The sequence below is a fragment of the Capsicum annuum genome, chromosome 1 (assembly GCF_002878395.1).
Source record: "Capsicum annuum cultivar UCD-10X-F1 chromosome 1, UCD10Xv1.1, whole genome shotgun sequence".
NCBI classification, from domain to species: Eukaryota; Viridiplantae; Streptophyta; class Magnoliopsida; order Solanales; family Solanaceae; genus Capsicum; species Capsicum annuum.
The window spans coordinates 41,434,263-41,454,780 of NC_061111.1; the positions used below are offsets into that span (position 1 = coordinate 41,434,263).

Consider the following 20,518-nt stretch of genomic DNA (forward strand, 5'->3'; position numbering starts at 1 on the left):
TAACCCTTTCGGCTTTCACATATTTGCATCTGCATGAGGTAGTTGTCTCATTCCTGTCATATAGGCAAATGATATTTCCCAGGAAGTCATTAGCTATCTGTTTAGTTATGCCAAGTTCATCTGTCTTAGGGTCGCAGATGCATGATTATTCTAGCCAATGTTCCGAATTTCCATGACTGACATCTTCTATCGACATAGAATGTAGTAGCAGGTATTTGGGGTTATGACATTTACTTGTATTACATTTTCGCTCCTAGTGTTTGATTTCAGCATTGGGGGTTCCAGTTTCAGCGTCTGGTGTTAAGGGGCTCGGCAGCTCGAGAAGAAAGTGGTTGGGGTTGAGTACCTCGGGTTAAGGGTTGGAGTCATGCTGGATTGGATAAGTGGAAACACTATTGATCCTATTGAGAGCGGGTGTGGGACTGGGCGGTGTGAAAAGTCGTGAATGTTCATTCACCTTTCCTCGATTAAATTGTCAGTTGACTTAAAACTTACATACTATGTTGTATTTCCTTTACAATAATCACTACACTCAATTATGCTGTTTCTAAATTGTTTAATCGGATGTTAATTATTTATACTCCAGACTATTTGATCGTGTAACAATTTCTCCTCACTTTTTGGCTCGAAAATAACTTGTACACTTTGATATCTGGAAAAAATAAAGTTCTGATTTATCCCATTTTTATATGAAATGTTATAATTTTACCTTTAGCGATACTTTGGGATTATTCATACGCTTGCATTTAGGTATCATCCCGGATTTTTCCTTTGGCTGTAACCAGTGGCGGAAACAAGATTTTCACTAAGGGGTTCACAAGTGAATATAAGAAGTAATCGAAAGGGTTCAACATCCACTATATATATATATATATAGCATAATTTTCCATCGAAGGAACCAAGTGTTCCGTCCCTTTCTGTAAAGAAACCCCAGCATACACAGATTTATTTGTAGAGTTCACACGTCCAAATAATTCGGATACAAGGTTGACATTTATCACTCTATTTTTTACTATGATTTTAGATTGCCCTTTGTTTTATTTCGGGTTGAAGCTCTGTTGGATTAATTAAAGACAAATATGTGACAATTTGCTAGCAATAAGGTTATGAATATAAAGTTTAATAAGACATGGATTTCATGCACCTCTCTGAACCGCGTTGGATCACACAACTCTCAAATTCAATTCGAGATGGATCAAAATATTTTGAAAGGATAATATTTCAGTGATTATATTATACTTGGACAAGTTTTAAAAACTGATATTGAGTGCTAACCTAGTTAAAAGTTCACATTAATAAAAAACTTAATCATGTGATTTCTTTATGTCACTCATAAAATGGACCTAAATTTTAGTTTTTTGAGTTCACAAATTTTTAATCCGTTGATCTTAATTTGCGAAGAAATCTGAAAAATTTAATAGGTATTACATTAGTGGTGTCAAACATAAATTATTTTTTTCCTATATACTTTAAAGATTAGGACAAATGTGACCGGTTTATAGGAGCATTGCCATTTAAAAATAAATTAAGCTTAAAGGGTTTGTACTTAATTATAACACATTGAGAATAGTAAAGGAGAAAGCAAACATGTAGGACCTCATGCATGCAAGTTGTTGCTTTTCTTCATTTACAATTTTAAAGAAATTTGACACCTTTTTATATTCAAAGATTATTGTATTTTATAATTCTTATTCTCTGTTAGTAACATGTTGTTATGGAAGTGACACGATATTTTGTAGCACGGTTTGTAAATATTTTTAAAGAGATCAACACCTTTTTTATATTCAAGTTAAAATTTTTATTCTCTTAGTATTGTATTGTTACAGGAGTGACACAATATTTTGTAGACCGCGAGGTAGTAAATATTTTAAATATAATAATTTATATTTCACTGACGCGTCGCCTAATAAATTTATCAACCTTTTTTGATATTCAATAGTTAAAGTGTTTGTGTGCAAGTACCACTTAAATAATAAAAATGATCACAAATATATATACAACTGTATATAATCACTATACAATAAAACATCTAATATAAATAAGACCAACTTAAGAATATACGTCCAGTTTCCTTAATTGTGTTTTCTAATAGCTTATTAAGATTGCTAATTAAGTGTATATATATAATGACTAATGTAGTGTCATCTAAGTTATAGCTAAGTTTAGCAATACATAGATAATGATTGTTTTATAACTTGATATAACATAAGGTACGTGGATTGATAATGACTCTTGAAATTCTACTAATAATTATTTATCTGTGGTTTGAGTTTGTATCCTAATGACAACAAATTAAATAGATTATTTATGGGCATATAACCTAAAGTTTTAAATTACAATAAGAGAAATTTTTCTTTCTCTATATATTAAAAAATGTGATGTATAATTTTATTTAGTATTTACTCTGAAGTAGGCTAAATTTTTCACAAATAACCGCTTTTCAGCACTAGGAATTGAAAAATAACTGACGTGTTTCAAATTTCACTAATAAAACTTCAAGACATTATCACGTGGAATTTCACATGCAACATTCATAACCATGCTTGTTTTTCAAAGACTAGACTGAATTTAATTTTCCGTATTATTAAATTTATTAAGTTTTTTTTAATTAAATTATAGTTACTTTGTGGTTCGATCCTTCTTCAGAACTTCACTGTATCGAGCTGCCCGCCTTAATGGTTGCGTTTATGAATGGGAGTGTAATGTCTTCTTTTAAGAATTCAGAATAGTTTTAAAATTTAAAGTCAATTTCACATTTTCAACTTAGATAAAGCCGTTGTTTTCTTGGGATTTCTTGTTAATCACTACCTTTTTTTAAAATCATTACCTAATTAGATTAAAGTAAACATCAATCACCATTGTCTGTCTCCAAATATTTTTGGGATTAAAGAGAAAGAGACGTAAAAGTGTCAGTATATAAGTAAGGGTTATTATTTATTTAAAAATGCTTATTATACTTTACTCTTTTAAGTTTTGCCGCATATTAAACATTAAATTTTAAATAGCAGGTACACAATTACACCTATCTGTATATATTTTTTAAAAATACTTCTATATTAAATTTATATATGCATAAATATTTTTTGGTCCTACCAATACAGTGAGTGAGTGTACGTGCACCACTTCTTAAAGCCGTGAAAAGATTCAGCAAAAGAAAGAAACAAATTCACTGTCCGTTTTACGTCAAGCAATATGTGGAGTAACTCCCGATATAACAATAAAAGCAAGAAGTGTAGGTGGATCGATTCATCAAGTTTCCATTGAAATAGAATCCACACAAGGAAAAGCACTTACCGTTCGTTGGTTATTAGCGGCATTCCGAAAATATTTGAATTGAAATATGGCTTTCAAATTAAGTTTCGAATTAGTGGATGTTGTCAAAGGGAGTGGTAATGTCATACGCAAAAAGAAAGAGACTCATAAAATGGCAGAGACAATAGACCTTTTAAACATTTTCGTTAATCTATGAACAATATCTATACATCTCGATCGAAAAAAGAATCAAGAGAAAAAAAAAAATCAGAGTTGATCAATAGATTTCTCGAAAGAAACGAAAAGAAAACGAAAGATAGAAACATAAGTAACTAGCCGGTTACAAATTTAATATTTATAAATATTTATACGCATTTAATTAATAATTTATTAATATAATTTGGGTTAAAGTTACTAAGTTCAATCAAATCAAACCTAGGAATGTACGGATTATGCTATGGATCCGCTCCTCCACCAGACAAATTAAATTAAAGCATATCAAACAATATGCTTCATATATCTATTTAATATCTGTAATTATATTCTTTGTGTGTCATTTTGTCTGTCTTAATTCCAGTGTTTGATGAAAGTTACAAACAAGCATCTTCACCTTTGTTTTATACCATGTCAAAACTCAAAAACTTGATACAAATTGCACATTATTAGTTTAAGCCAAGGTTATGTGCAGTTTTTGTCTCTTTTTCTGAATTATTGCATATGTTCGATTACTATTTATTAATTAATGTCAGATTTAAAATTAGTACGTCATTTTCGTTGCCATAATCATCTAGAAACTTTCTTTAGCTAAAGTCTTCAGCCTTTAATATTTCCTAGCTAGTCCTAAAAATGGACGGCTTGATGCAATAAAGCTGCCGTTATGTGTGATGCCCGGAAAAAGAATTTATCTTACGCAACGTTTCCTTCTCACAGTGCAGGAGGATGTTTTCTTTGGTTAGCTAACAAAGAGTGAAACAAAAGTTGGACGAGATGTTTCACTTTTTGGAACGTTAAGCTATTTTCGTGAATTGCTCCAATACTTGATCATACTTTCTACCTAATGCTCCCCCCTTTAATAACATAACTTTAAATTTGATGGAACTGTGGAGTTATTGTTTTTGACCAAACTCCATAAGACTGTACGTACGTTTTCAAAGTCCAAACTCAAAATATATAGATGAACAAACACAATAAACTCACTAAAATATATATAGCTGGTGAAGGACAACTCTATCGTTACACAAATAAAAATTTGTTGCTAATTATAAGATCTTATTTAACTATCTATAGACAATGGATTATCAAAAAATCATGTTAGCTATATGTATGGGCTAATTTCTTATTACTTGAACACATCCTAGTAATTAATGTTCTTTTTTAAAATCCAAATCTTTGGCTTGCTCTATCACTATATATATTCTAGTCTTTCAAGTACGTGCATTTGATATGCATTCTTGTCGTTAATAATTACATGATCACTTGCCTAAAACGTTTAAAGATTATCCACTTTCCATAATCAAAAGTTATTTACATATATAGGCATATGTAAAATTGAGTATTTGTAGAACCAACCAATTAATAGATCAAGTTCTATAGATTTAATCATGATATATAAGAATTTGCATGTGATTTGGTATCAATTCAATATACAGTCTGCAAAAGCAAGCAATTTAAGTCTTTTGTTTTTTAATCGTTTTGTGTTCACCACTTAATTACTAGCTTATTTAGCAAAGTATAGCGCTATAAAGTGTCATTGTCGTTTAAACGTCACAATTATATTTTTAAAAAGATCAAATTTCATATACTAACAGATATTTTCCTATAATGTGAGGAGTCGTTTGGTATGAGACACAAGGTATAATAATCTCGAGACAAAATGGAGGATTATTTTATCATGCGTTTGGTTGGAAGTGTAAATTAGTTTCGGGATTATTTATGCAATAGGGATGAAATAAGTTATCATATGTATATGATGAGATAAATTATCAGGATAATTAATTCTGGAATAACTTGTTCGCAGCGAAACCACGATGACAGTAAGTCTAATGTACTACCAGAGTACCAGACAGTGCATGTGCAGTTAGGCATTTTACTAATTTATATTTTTACTTTTTCTACTCATTCTACTTCCAAACTATTGGCAGATTCCATTCTGGGGAGATAGATAAATAAATAAATAAAGTGGAGAGATAATTAAATTGTTGTAGCTCCCAAACAAAATGAGCAAATTGATTGGTAAGAACAATTTGGTTGGTTAAAACGATGAACAGTATAGAACAGTACGTAGATCACTAAAGCAGAAAAATTCAAACAATTCATAATATTATCTTAAAATTATTAATTTCACATCCAATAAGGTGACTTTGGTTAATGCATTTCTCCTGGAAAGCACAACCCTAATGCATTAGATAGTTGCATCCTCACATACTGTTAAATTAATTGGATCAAGTTGGAGGCAACACTTTATTGGATTGTATTGTTGTGGCACCACTTATATGATACAATGAATACCAAGCTGATAATTGTCCATTTTTAATGCCACTCGTTTTCCCAACACATGCACATAACATGTCTTATTGGCTTTTCAAGTTTTAGTTTATCCATTGTAAGAAGAATTGCGGAGTTAGAATTTGAAACTTATAAGTGCGGAATTCTAGTTACTTTAAGTATTGGTTTCTAAATTAATAGTTTGTGCATCTTAATTCAATGAGTTTCTTAAGAAATATACGGGTTTTGGATCCAAGTTATTAGGCAAAGGGTCTTTTGGAAATAATATCTCTGCTTTCACAAGGTAGTGCCGTAGGGGTAAGGTCTATGTACGCACCATTCTTCGTTAATCTCACTTATAGAATTACACTGAATATATTGTTGTTACTGATGATGTTGGACCAAAATAATTGAATTTGACGAATATGTAATTTCTCATATTCTAACTCTGCCGCATGGTTGTAAAATAGAAAAGTTAATAAATGACAAATAATGTAGCCCTATGTTGGGCCTCATATTAAATAGCGGACGCTTTAGATGTCCGGGCCATTAGCGTGAGGTGGGACGTTGAAGAGTTCCATGTCGAATAAAGAATGGATGAGTTGTCGTCTTATATAATGTTCGCCAATCTTCCTCTCTCGAGCTATCCTTTTACATGAATGGTGGTGAAGTTGTACAAATTAAAATTTCATTTCACTTTATTTACCTTATAAAAGAATGAAATTTCTTATCAAGTAGTTCTCAATTGTCATTACATCTAAAATGGGATGCTAAGGTTACTAGGGAAAAAGAAAGAGAAGGTATCCTTTCAGAGGGTAAAAGTCCATTGAGACAAGAAAACAAAGAAATCACTTATAAAATATAAAGGGTCGATAAAGAAGTACTAGTTAGTCAGACATAAAAGAGGACATTTGGTCTACATCAAAAAGAGGTATATGCCAATTATCATTATGTTATCACAAGGTAAAAAGGAGAAGTATATCGAATCATTATGTTATCAAGGTACAAAAATCTGAATAAAGGAAGATGCATTATTTTGTCTTAAGGATAGCTTCCCATGCAATGTTTCTTTTTAATAACTTGATATTTTCCAACTTGTGGTGCTTCTAAGTTCTAACATACGTCAATCAAACTCAACTCTTAACCAAACAAACCTTAAATTTTATTATAATAGAAATGATTCTTGGTTATAAACTTTAATTTCAAGCCTACTTGCTACATATGGATACTCCCTTGGTACTATGGAAGGGAAAACCTCAGTGATGATGCTGAGTCCATAAAGGAGTATATACAACACTCACGATGAAAGGAGGGTCATAGAGAAACACTGACAGACTTTCAGACAAGTTATAAGCTTATGAAAAAGGCGTGCTCGATCATAATACCTTAGGCAAATTCCACATCCAAATGAGATATGAAAATAAAGAAGTTACTAATTTATAAAGCATAAACAAAAACACTACACTTTTAAGCTCGATGGTGGTATAATAAAAAAAGATATATAAATTCGCGAAGTATATTTGTAACAACCTGTATTTTCGGGCTAGAACTTGAACCGTTGTTCCAACGCGTATAGGTCCGAACCCAATGATTCCTTGGTAATATAGGTGTGCCGATAAATTGTATAGTGTGAGAATACCTTTAAATATGAATTGAGGTCACAAATATCTCCAAACTCAAAGACGAGTTGAGAACGTTTCTATCGATTAAGTTTTAGTGAATATTTCATCTTGGGTCAACTTCCAACGATCATTACTTATAATATATAATGAACTACGTGTTCTACTATATACCAAATGAAAGGTCTTCGAGTCTTCTTTCCTATGCAACTAGTTTCACCTTAATCTGATATCGGAGTGGAAAATTATGCTCGTTTTACCTCAGCATATCCGTCTGTCATCAAGGTGACGACTTATCAGCCAAGTCGTCAGCCTTAACTAGTATGTGACCAAATTCAGCCTCAAGTGACGACTTGAGGTGATCATAGGCCGTCACCCAAGTGACGACTTATCAACCAAGTCGTCACCCCAAAACAAAATGGGGTCAACCTTAGTCACAAAGTGACGACTTGAGCTAATAAGCCATCAACTATGTGACAACTTATCAACTGAAGTCATCAACTGAAAAATTCTGCAATTTGTACGTACTTTTCCTGGGGGTATTTTGGTATTTTCTCCCACCCCAAATTTCTCCTACATGATTTAAACTATCCAAAACACGTTATAATCGATCTTTTATCAGTTTTAAAACATCTCAAATCCTCTCCACTCTCAAGAACAAGAGAAAATTAGGGTTTCTTCAAAGTTAAGATTTCCAAGAAACAAGTCAAGATTCGGGTTCTATTCCTTGAACTAAGTAATCTAAGGTATGTGGGACTACTCTAAAAATTATGGGCGTAAGTTTAATTGTTTTATCAAGATTAAAGATGCCCAATTATGTTTTATAATGAAGTGTTCGATATTATTTTTGAAAAGCATGTATCATGGGATTGTTTAATTTTGATGAAAATAAATGTTGTCTTGAACCACTTTTCATGAAAATTGAACTATAACCATATATATATGATTTCGATCGTGTGTTTTGTAAAGTGGATTGAGAGCATGAATGACTAAACTCCCTCTCCTTTATGATATCTTTGATTTCAAGTATTGTGAATTGTTTAAATGCATGAATTTTCTCAAAGAAAACTAGTGAGGGTACCCTTTACTAATGATTATGAAATGATATGGGTTGTGACGTGTTGAGAGGGGGTTTGTGAATGAAAAATGTTTATCGTATCAAAATTAACAATTTCTATAGGTTTAGAACAATGTAAACATAGAATGACCACCCTATGATTGTACTATTGAAAGGAGAGTGTTTTTGATGTAAATTCAAACGAAAACCTATTGCATGACTCTCCCTCACTTGATGTTTAAAATCAATGGGTGATCCTCAATATGATAATACGAGAAAAGGGCTGCAGATATCATGATGTGATGTGATTTGATTGACTTGCAAGTCAGGATATGACGATACCTGGTGATTATATGCCCTTAACACGATAAGTAGTGAATGTTTTGATAGTATGAAGCATGTTTGTATTAAAGAACTAAAAGTTGGGCTTAAGAGAGCTAGTTGGTCACCCGAAGAAGGCATTTGAGTATAAGGGTTCATCGCTGGAAACCGTAATTGCCGATGCGGGACTTATGACATTGTATCCTACATGGAAGGATAATAAAATAATTAGGACATCTCACATGGGGAGATTCCTGCAGTGTGCTCACATGGGAGGTATCACCAGCTCCAATCCTAGCAGCTACATTGGGGGCTTGGCTGCTGAATCAAGGGTGGATTCCACATAGCCCGTGGAATTACAGAATTGTAGGGTGTATCGACTAGCTCAGCAGAATAACAAAGAGTGAGTCAAAGTTATCGAGAATTGATTTGAAATTTACTAAATATGCCCATGTATTTTTACTTATATAATGTTCACTGTTACTGTGAAATGCTCTCACCTATTTTGTATAAAAGCATGCTATTTTGGGTTGTTTCACATATCAGTACATTTGTATTGACCCCCTATATTTTAGGATCTGAGGCACAGTCCCGGGGTTCCGTTCAGCAGTAAACTTGTGTATCAGGAGCTGCAGTTGGTGAGCCTTCTCTATTCCGGAAGGCCTGGTCATTAGACTTTGTTATTTCTTTTGTTTTATGGTCTGACTAGGGGCCTTGTTCCAGTTCTAGACAAGATGTTGGCTTTGGTGTATTAGAGATTTCGCAGACTGATGTTAGATGTTGTTAGAGATTTATGGATTTCATTCCAAATTTGTTCAACTGAATTGTAATATTGGCCATGATTCCGTATTGTTGTGCATTTCCGCATTTCCTTTTTATAGTATATGAAGGTACGCATGATTGCCAGATAGTGAAGGGGGTTCGGGCCTTCATGGTTTGGGATGCTCGTCGCGGTCAGGATCTCGGCTCGGGTTGAGACAATATTTGGCTACAGCAGAGAATAAGCGTCATAATAACAATCAAAAACTTGAAAGAAGTATTTGTCTATGTGTGATGATATTGTCGTCAATTTTAGAATATTGTGTCGCATGAAATAAATAAGTAAATGGCATAAACATAAACAAAAACATTACACTTTGAGGTCGATGATGGTATAATCGAAAAAGATAAATTCGTGAAGTATATTTGGGTAAAACGTAGAATATGTGTCATTACAATCAAAAACTAGAAAGAAGCATTTGTTTATTATGTGTGATGATATTGGCGTCAATTTGAGAATATTGTGTCACATTTAGCAAACAAGTAAGTGGCCCTCTTGCAAACTTTAAGTTGATTGTATGTAGTCAAATTCAGATGATGCAATTGAAGTGGAACTTTTTCATCTTCCTAATATCTGATTTTCTCTCTCGAAATTTCTTGTCAACGACTTCATTTTTTGTTGTAAAGATATTATATGCTGCACTCTTCAAGATGCTTTCACCACAAACTTTAGCTTTTTTATTAACATAAAAGTTAATTAGTCATTTCACTTCAAGCTATTTCATTGGGGTTGGACAGTTGGAATATTGAAGTTCCCACAACTTGATTGCTCGACTAAAAAGCACAACTATCTAGCTAATCATGGGTTCTCTTTGTCATTTAGAAAATAAAATAGATATGCAATTACAACAAAGGTAAAATTACTTAGTCTAATACTCTAATTCATGTTGTTCTATTAATATATCTTTCTGTCATATCCCTAATAACAACAGATTGGTTACAGCTACGTATGATCCAAATGAAACCAAGCGTATTTCCTGATTCAAAAATGTCAAATAGGAGCAAAGTCATTGGATGAGGTACAATGGCGAAAGAAGTACATCATGAGAGTTAGAAAAATAACGTTACACTTTAGACAAAAAGTGGCCATGAACAAATAAAAAGTGAAGAATATATATATGGTCCCCTAAAGGCATTTGGCCTTCCAATATTTTATAGGATTGGTAAAAAAAAAATATCATCAAATAAATTTTTTATCACTTACTAATTATGAATTATCTAATACGTACACATTAAATATAAGGTGGTCTAAACATGGATGTGACATGTGAGTAATTGTACATTGGAAGACAGGTTGAGTGTTTGCACTTCCTCTCCCACAGCCAGTGGCGGAGCCAGAGTTTTTACCAAGGGGTTCAAAATTGAAAAACAAAGGCACACGAAGTAGTCAAAGGGGGTTCAACATTAATTATATATACATAAAAAAGAATTTTCACTATATAGAAATAGTATAATTTTTCGTCGAAGGGGGTTCGGATGAACCCCTAATCACAAGGTGGCTCCGCCACTGCTCATAGCCCCACAGTGTACGGCAAAATAACCAATTTGATACGTATGAAAAAGGAAACTGATACCTTTTGACCATGTTCTTTTTCCAGAATTAGCAGCCATGTACGTTTTTCACCGTACTACACTATTGAATTTTGCATGGCATATGGTGACTATGCAGTACGTGCTGAATATTGATGGCAACTTGGCAGTGTAGTTAAAGACTTTTGAGATGTAATTGCTTGCTTTTAGATGGCTTTTTAGAAATGATGATATTGAGATATTCAAGTAGGATGAATCTAGTTTAGTTTTCTAATGGCACAACTATGTGGAGCATCAAATAAGAGTTATAATTGGCCAGCAAAATAAATAGGATTCCAAGATTTAGTTTAGAGGTAGAAATGGAAATAAGGAGTGTATACTATTACCTTCTTACGGTTATTATTTGTTAGAAGCAAATTAAGGTCACTATATATTATACATATAGGAGGGAAGCAAATAAATGTGCTGATCTTTTGGCTAATGAAGGACATAGATAAGAAGGAGATTTATATATTGAAGATCATAGTGTTGCGATATAAGTTCATGGCACGTATATATTGTCTGCTTTGGCTCAACTTACATGTACCATGTGAACATGCATGTGTTGTCTTGTGCATTATAAAACTCTTCCCTTTCACTCTCATTTCCGATGCCAGATTCTCCAAAGGTACCATTTGCATTTGCACGATCTTCCTCATAATACAGAAGATACACTTGTCGGCCTAGAAGTTTGTCAGTCCTTCTTTGTGACCTACCCTCATCAATCCGCCCTCTATCTTAGGCGTCACAGATAAACTATTAAACTTATAAAGGAAATAAAGTTTTTAATCTTGACAGACTTAATCCGCATATATAACTTATGAAAGAGTAAGAAATTTTTCTTTTTCCAAGTGTACTACCAAATAAAAAGTGACCATGCAATTAATTAGCGCACATATATCTATCTATATGATGTATAACTCAACATGATCATAACTCAATTGTCCTGGCTTTTCATATCATAAAAAGTTGAGTGTTTTAACATCAACCAAAGGGACAAAGGAAAAGATGAAAGGCTACATATATAAGCTGATAATCTTATATATATAATCTCTATAAGCTAGCTGCTCAAATCATAGATACAGTGTTAGAGCAAGATTCTCTTTGGACAGCTGTAATATTGCTCTTCTCTTCTAGCTAGCTATAAAGTTCAAAACCTTAACGCAGTACAACATAGAAATAAAAGGACATATTGATATGTAGTTGTAATTATGTGTTTAGCAGGTTCTGTGAAGAAGCCAATGAACAAAGGCATCAAGAGTATTTTTGTCAGCTCTGTAATGTTTCTGAGTGAATTCAAGAAAAACTGGCCATGTGAAATCAGGGAACCTCCTTGGTGGATTCCTAGTAATCAACTCTTTTGGTGGGCTTACTATCTTGTCCTTGTTTGGACATAGGAAAAATGCCAATGACTTCCTTGTTCTTGTACAGTTTACAACTGCTCTGTGCAAGCAACTTTTGTATGTCCCATTTGACATTACCTGAGAAGTACAATAATTTCACATTCCAAATTAGCTTCTTTTCTTCACACACTTTATTAGAACATCACATTGCATCATATATGAATAATGTATAAATAACCATGTTGTATATTATAGTACAAAATGATCTATAGTGGACAAATGGGATGTGGGGTCACATTCCCATGCCTTTGTTTCTAATGTTGTTCTTTTAATTTGGGGCCATAAATATGTACTTTCATGCTTGTTTTGTCAATGTCTTTTGAGTTGCACATTTGTAATGTTGTGTGGTTGTGAAAGCAGTCATAGTAATAATCCTTCCTATCCCATTTGTTATGAGTTGAACTTGATCTAAATTAAACGCTTTTACATTATCAGGTCACCTAAAAGATAATGCCATGCAGCTTGATGAACCCCTTGCACGCTCCTAGCTCCGATCCACCCTTGCCACAACATGTTAAAATACTCCCGAGATGTAATTAGATTTTTGCTTATAGTTAAAAAAGAGTTGGGCTTACCATGAATGTATCACCAATGTTGACCACAAAAGCATTAGTACTAGGAGGAACAGAGTGCCATTTTTCATCCACAAACACTTCAAGGCCACCAACATCATCTTGATGAAGGATGGTTAAAGAAGTAGGATCACAATGAGGTCCTGTCCCTAGAGTCAAATCAGGTTTTTGGCAAATAGGGTAATAATTCAATCTCATTATTGAATCATTCCCTTCAAAAAATTCTCTGAAATGTGCTCTTCCCACTCCAAGGCTCTCCCCTAGAAGTTCCATCACACTAAGGGAAAGTTTGCTCATTTCTTCACAATATTTTTGGTACACATTCCTACAAGTTAAGTAACAAAACATGTACTAGTAAGAAAGACTACAACAATAATATAGATAGTGTAAAATCCGAATTAGTAAGCAAAAGACTACAACAACATACACAATGTAATGTAATTCCACGAGTGCCTGAACTAGTAAAGCAAAAGACTAGTTACCAAAAATAGATTCACTAGAAGTTAGAGTGACATATTTACTATTCCACGTTAAACTTTAACCCAACATAAAAAAAGAGACATCAATAATTTGACCTTTTGTCCTATTCCCCGACACTGATGGCATAAGTTTAAGTTGTATCTACAAAACTTTATACTGTGTCTCATAATTTAGCTAGCGTTTGGTCATATGCTCTAACAACGTATCTTCACATACCTGTTTGGTCATGGAATTTAAAATCTATCTTCAAAATACAGACAAGGAGAAATTTCATTTCCACTTACGAAACTTAAAAGTTTCAAAAATCACAACTCCAAAAACTCAAATAATTAAATTTCAACTTCAAATCTTATAACTTAGATTCACTAGATGGTGAAATAAAACACGCAACATTACACACATGACATGCATAGTGTATAGTGATCTACTAAAAAGTAATTCTTGAGAAATGTTCTAACGACAACTGTGATCATTTATAAAGTAGAACTTACAGAGTAATAGTACATATCAAATAAAATCATTTTGACTAATATTGCACCAAATAATCTTACCCAAAATGAGTGTAATCTTGGCCCATGACATTCAAGATGTAACTTTGGACTATATGATCTGAATAGGGGAACTCAGCAGAATATCTAAAAGAAAGTGTTTCTTTCCAAGGAAGATTGCAAGAGAACCTACTAGTAAAGCTACTAGCATAACCACAATAATCACCAACTTTTCTCTTTGCTCTTTCCTTTTCAACAAGAGGCTTCCCAAAGAAGAAATCCATATACTTGTGAGCTTCATTGATGAGCTTCGAATCGATTCCATGGTTAACAACAAGGAAGAAGCCATGCTTTCGACATGCCTCATTAACAAGGCGAGTGGCGTTGGAGACGGCTAGGGGGTCACCGGAGAGATAGTCATTCAAGTCTATTGGAGGAACATGTAATGGTGGTGGTGCCTGAGGGCATGGCTTTTCATCATCTGGCCATATGAAGTGTTGAGGAATGTTTGAATTGTTTTTAAGAATATCAAAGACAAGAGATGTTTCTTGATCAACTTGTGTTTCATCATGCATTATTGTTGTTGTTGTTGCATATGATGAAGAAATCATTGGAAGTGTGTTTTTTAAAATGGACTTCTATCTTTTTAAGCTAGACCATCTTGTAACTACTATATATATAGAGTGAAAAGAGATGAGGGAGTACTTCTGACAGTTGGTTTTCGAAGGCTTAGGTGAAGGGGCTAGCTAAGACAATATTGTAAGAGTTAGAGGTACAAGTATTTGGAGCATTTGTTTTGGATTTAAATCATACAGGGTCTAACTTATATGTACTTATATTACTAGGATGTTGTAAGGGGTCAAGTTGAATTTGAGGGGTATAAAATGGATAGTTAATAAATAAGTGGATATATCATCAATTCTATAAAGATTACATAGCTTCAGTTTGTCAAATTTTGAAGTTGAAACTTTGAAATGTAAAAATTTAAGTTTTTGAAGTTGTGATTTTTGAAACTTGAAATTTTGTTCGGACATGACTTGAAAAAAGATTAAACTTTTATGAGTGTGAGAAAAATTTCTATCAAAAACTTGCCGGTCAGGACCAGGTTTTTGGAACTAAAAAATCTTTTTATGATAAATTTTCAAATTTGATTCTAAATATATGATCAAAAAAGATAAATTCTCAAAATATTCAAAATATATATGGTGAAATGCTAGCTTAGGATAAAGTAGGCTAGATTAAGTTGGGCTAAACAATGAGTCCTGGAGCAGGCAGGCAAACTCTTATCAAGTTTTTTTTTTCTTCTTATGATTTATTAATCACCAAAGAAAATTAATAAAAGCAATTTCTTTATTATAACTATACATATTATATCAAATACATATCAACAAAATCTTTCATCAATCAATCTGAACCACATATTTAGCTCAATCGATGCAACTTTTATATGAGATGGATTAGACAGGCAGAGTGCATTGATTTGAGTAAAACCACCCAAACTTAAACGAATTGAAAATTATACTTTTATGAGCTAATTTTATTTCTCGTAATATTTATCGTATTAAGAATTCACACTACTATAAGGTCAACCTTAAAGAGTAACTAAAGATAGTTACTCGTATAAAAGTAAAATTATTATTCTTTAGAAAAAAGCTAAGGCACATGCATGATCTTCTGCAAGATAAACCCAATCTTATCAAAGAACTTTTGTTAAAAAAAAGGTAGTAATATACTATTTTTTTTCTTGAAATGGTACTAATAATAAGTAGTTGGTCCTAATTAATTAAGTTTGGATTGTTAGGTAAAAAAGGACAAGTGAGTTTCATTGGAGAGGTCGGCAAAGTTAAAAGTTGGAATCTTAAAACTTAAAGGCAAATTAGTAGTAAATATTATTGCCACTGTTGCGTCGTTCTCACTAACTTGAATCTTGTATACTTGTCCATTCTCTTCACTTTTTAAGTTTTTACTTTAATGCCTTCTTGCCCCTATATTCCATTAACTACATACTTCCATATATAACTTTGTCCAATAGTACAAACTCTACACCTTTCATGTTCCTTCTAAAGATAAAATAAAGATAAGTGACGACTTTAGTGATCGATTACTATAAGTTAAGTGACCATTCAGACGTTCAGACATTAAGGTTGTAAAAAAATACAGTTTTAATTAGTTCAGGGAGTAATAGGACCCTCTTAAAGTTCGAGTGTGTTTCAGTAATTTCGTGTATAGTTCAGAATGAAAACTGACCATTTTCTCTAAAAATAATAAACGAGCATTCCAAATTCACTCACTTCCAAGTTCCAACTACAAATTAAGCCTCCAACTCCTGCCCCTACACCACTCATTCTCCTCCTAAATTAGTTTCAAGCAGTTTCTTGCGTATAAATATTCTAGAGACAATATCTCTTTAGTTACTTATTAAGCATGATCGAAAATAAACAAGAAAATCACATATTTTCTTAAAAAAATATATTTCTCGAAAAAATATTTTCTTTTTTGTATATGCTATAGAGTTCGAAAAAAAATTCAGTGTTACTATAATTAGCCTTGATTGTCTTCCCCATTCACTTCATTGTAAAGTAATTGTCCAATAATGTCCTCTTGGTCTACTTATCAATGTCCTCTTTGTATATATGCCATAAAGTCCCAAAAAAAATTTCAATGTTGCTATTATTGTAGCTTTGATTGTCTTTCCATTCCTTCACTTCATTGTAAAGTTATTGTCCAATCTGTGTTATGAGCTAGGTGTTGATCTGCATGCATGTTACGTTATACCTAGGATAATTTTGTCGACACAATTCTAATGATTAATTATATATTGCATTCCTTTTATTTGATTGAACTCTTCCTTGGACACATAATCAATCAGGTTTTTTCATTGGGATCATAGAGAAAATAAAATGGCAAAAAGAATCGAATCTCACTCATTTTCGAGTAAGAACCTATAGCTCCTCTATATACGTGTGTTCGGATTTTGGAATGAACATACAACAACAAAAACAAATCCAGTGTATTCCCACGTAGTGGGGTCTTGAGGGTAAGATGTACGCAATCCATACCACTACCTCCGGAGAAATAGAAAGACTGTTTCCGATAGACCCCCGCTCAAGACAAGGAATAATAATCAATAAGAATAATCTCTCTCTCTCTATATATATCCCCATTATACATCAAATATTTATACTTGTAAGTTAAAAAATGATCACGTATCATTTTACCACAATAAGAATAGTAAAAGTTGTCAAGAATTTTACTTATAAGTGATTTGGTTGCGTAAATATATATATTTATGCGTAGATGCATGTAAGCACTTGTCAGCACGATGGAACGCCTTTGCTGATTCCGTATTAGTTAAAATTGTCTTTGATTTCCTAGACCCTCTAAATATGTTACTATTACAATTATTAGTAGTTATTATAGCTTTGATTTTCATGGATATTGTTAGACCTTCAGTCTAAGGTTTGATGGCTCACAAGGCCATGTCAAGGTGCACATTGGCCTTGACATGTGCCAAAGGCAAGCAATGTGAAGGACCAAGTATGCTGGAGTGATGACAAGGATGCCTTGGGCACTTGAGGCAACGACGGGCGCATGGCACCTGAGAGGGCATGCGTGCAGCATGACAAGAACATGGCATGGCACTGGCTTGGCATCGACACTGGCAAGGCGCAGGTGATGGCATGGCACAGGCATGGACACAGACACGGACACTGGCATGATAGAGGCAGAGTCGCAGCATGGGCATTGGCGGGGCCTAAGCTGTGACATGACTAAGACAACTTCATGGTGCAAGCAATGGCATGGCGTTGGCGCAGGCGCAGACATGACATTGGCATGACATGATGATGGCAAGACAAGACATGGATTGGAAGCATGACACGATGATCAAGTATTGGGAAAAGCTGGAAGATTACTAAGTGTTTGGCATTGGCAAAATTGGCTAAGTGTTCAAGACGACTTATGTGCTAGTCACATGAGGTAGTTACTAAGTTTGAATTTTGAATGTTATAAACATAGTATTTTCATATTGTATTTTAATTACTAGATCAGGAAGTTGTGTGTCATGTGATAGCATGTGGCCTTGTCCAATGCAGGCTGCCAGGTGTCCTAATGTGTAACTGTTGTAACTGCCTAGTGCAGTATATGTATGTGTTGCTGGAAAATTGTAAAGACATTCAAAAATCAGTGAGTGAGAGTTGTATGCCTTTGACAATTTCGTGTGACATCTCCTTTGTAATTCTGAGAGAAATATAAAGATTGGAGACGCGGTTCCTGTAAACAATTGAGTACTTTACGTTTCTGCATTTGTGTATAATTATTTAGACTGCGCATTGTGTGTGTTGTGGCTGAAGTTGTGCAGTGTATGCACGACTGCCAAGCAACGGTGTTGCGAAAAAGTGAACGCCCCTGTCTCAACTGGTATCAGAGCCCGCGTTGCAGTACGAAGATGGTAACTGTCGCTCAATTAAACGAAGATGTTGCACAAATTCGAAACTTCATTGGTATTACGGATGAACTCGAACAAACTGAAGGCGTTGTTGATTTGATAACACAAATCAACACCATGACGGGTGAACTGGTATAATTACGTAACCAGTATGATGAAAGTGCTGCAGAATTTCTGAGTTCAAGCGATGCTTTGATGTCACTGGTACAAGATCAAGGCAAGGTGATGGCAGATTTGCAGACGAAGTTGATGGTTCTGCAACGTGCAGTGGCTGCATCTGGACAGACCTATGAAAGCAGTTCCAAAGTAAAAATTCCTGAACCCAAGCCTTTTGGTGGTGCTAGAAGTGCTAAGGAATTGGAAAATTTACTTTGGGACATGGAGGAATATTTCTTTACGACCCGAGTTGTTGTGACGGATAAATTAAACATCACCATGATGTACTTGACTAGTGATACAAAATTGTGGTGGCATACTCGGAATGCGGATGGTGAAAGTGCTGGACGTCCCAAAATTGATACTTGGGATAAGTTGAAGAAGGAAATGAGAGACCCATTCCTTCCTAGCAATGCTTCATGGATTGCTAGAGATAAGTTGAAAAGGCTAAGGCAAACGGGAACGATTCGTGACTATATTAAGGAATTTACTTCTTTGATGTTAGATATCCAAAATATGTCTGATAAAGACAAGTTTCATAACTTTATCTCAGGGATGCAAGCATGGGCCCAAAACAAACCACGGAGGTAAAATGTCAAGGATTTGCCAAGTGCAATCGCTGTCGCTGACTAGTTGGTGGGTTTTTGCTCAACTCGTTATGATTCTGACATTCCTAGTTCTTCAAAGTCAAAGAAAAATACTGAGAAGAAATAGGAAGGGAAGAAAGATGGACGTAACGACAAGGGTGACAAAGGAACGGCCCCAACAAATGCTGGAAATGCCAAGAACAAAGGGAAAGATGGAAATTCGAAGGGCTGTTGAACTTGTGGTGGACCACATTTGGACAAGAGTTGTCCAAATCGTGAAAGAGTAAATGCGATGCTTACTGGTAACGTGAATCAAAATGGGGTGACGAAGTTGTTGCTGCGTTAGCAAATCTTTTGGGGTTGTCACTTAACCATATCAGTTTGCTGAATGTTGTGGGTGAATTCTCAAAGTCGTTCAACAACCCTCATGCTGCGTTAATTCATGTTGAGATAAAAGTTGATGGGAATCGTGTGATGGCAATGGTAGATACTGGAGCCACTCATACTTTTGTGGATGCCAAAGTTGCTGCGAAATATGGACTTAAGTTGAAGAAAAGTCCATCCTTTGTCCAAACAATGAGTTCCAAGGCACAAACCATTGTAGGCATGGCTTACGATGTGCAGATGGTGATTGGAAGTTGGACGGGAAAACATAACTTGATGGCTATGCTATTAGGTGATTTTGAAGTCATTCTAGGGATAGATTTCCTTAGAAAGTTTCGTTTTGTTCCTTTTCCTTACTTAGACGGAGTGATGATCGGAGATGAAACCAATCCAAGTTTCATCAAGGCTTGTCATCTTTATGGAGAAGCAAAGAAAGGGAAAAATAAGGGCCCTATCATTTCTGCTATTTCAGTCGAGAAAGGACTGAAGAAAGGTGCTGAAACTTTTTTTGCTGCCATGATTGAAGTGAAACCAGATGTGAAGGTGGAGGTTCCAGATTGTGTTGCTGATTTACTGAGGCAATATGCTGATATGATACCTCCTGAATTGACTAAAGAATTACCGCCAAGGAGGGATATCGATCACAAAATTGAATTACTACCAGGTTCAGTTGCTCCTGTGCAGGCACCTTATCGAATGGCTTCTAAAGAGTTGGCTGAATTGTGAAAACAACTGAATGAGTTGTTGGATGCTGGTTTGATTCAACCATCGAAAGCTCCTTATGGTGCTCCTGTTTTATTCCAAAAAAAACAAAACGGTTCAATGAGGATGTGTGTAGACTATCGAGCATTAAATAAAGTGACTGTGAAGAACAAGTATC

General features: G+C 34.3%; 1 protein-coding gene across 1 annotated transcript; it reads right to left on the reverse strand.

Moving 5' to 3' along the window:
* Nucleotides 1-12,048: 12,048 nt before the first annotated feature.
* On the reverse strand, nt 12,049-14,869 carry LOC107854167 (gibberellin 20 oxidase 1-D). Its single transcript, XM_016699163.2, has 3 exons — nt 14,128-14,869; nt 13,100-13,421; nt 12,049-12,602 (listed from the first exon to the last, which is right to left on the reverse strand). Exons 1-3 carry the CDS (start codon nt 14,673-14,675, stop codon nt 12,339-12,341), a joined length of 1,134 nt encoding a protein of 377 aa, XP_016554649.2. The 5' UTR covers nt 14,676-14,869; the 3' UTR covers nt 12,049-12,338.
* Nucleotides 14,870-20,518: the final 5,649 nt, after the last annotated feature.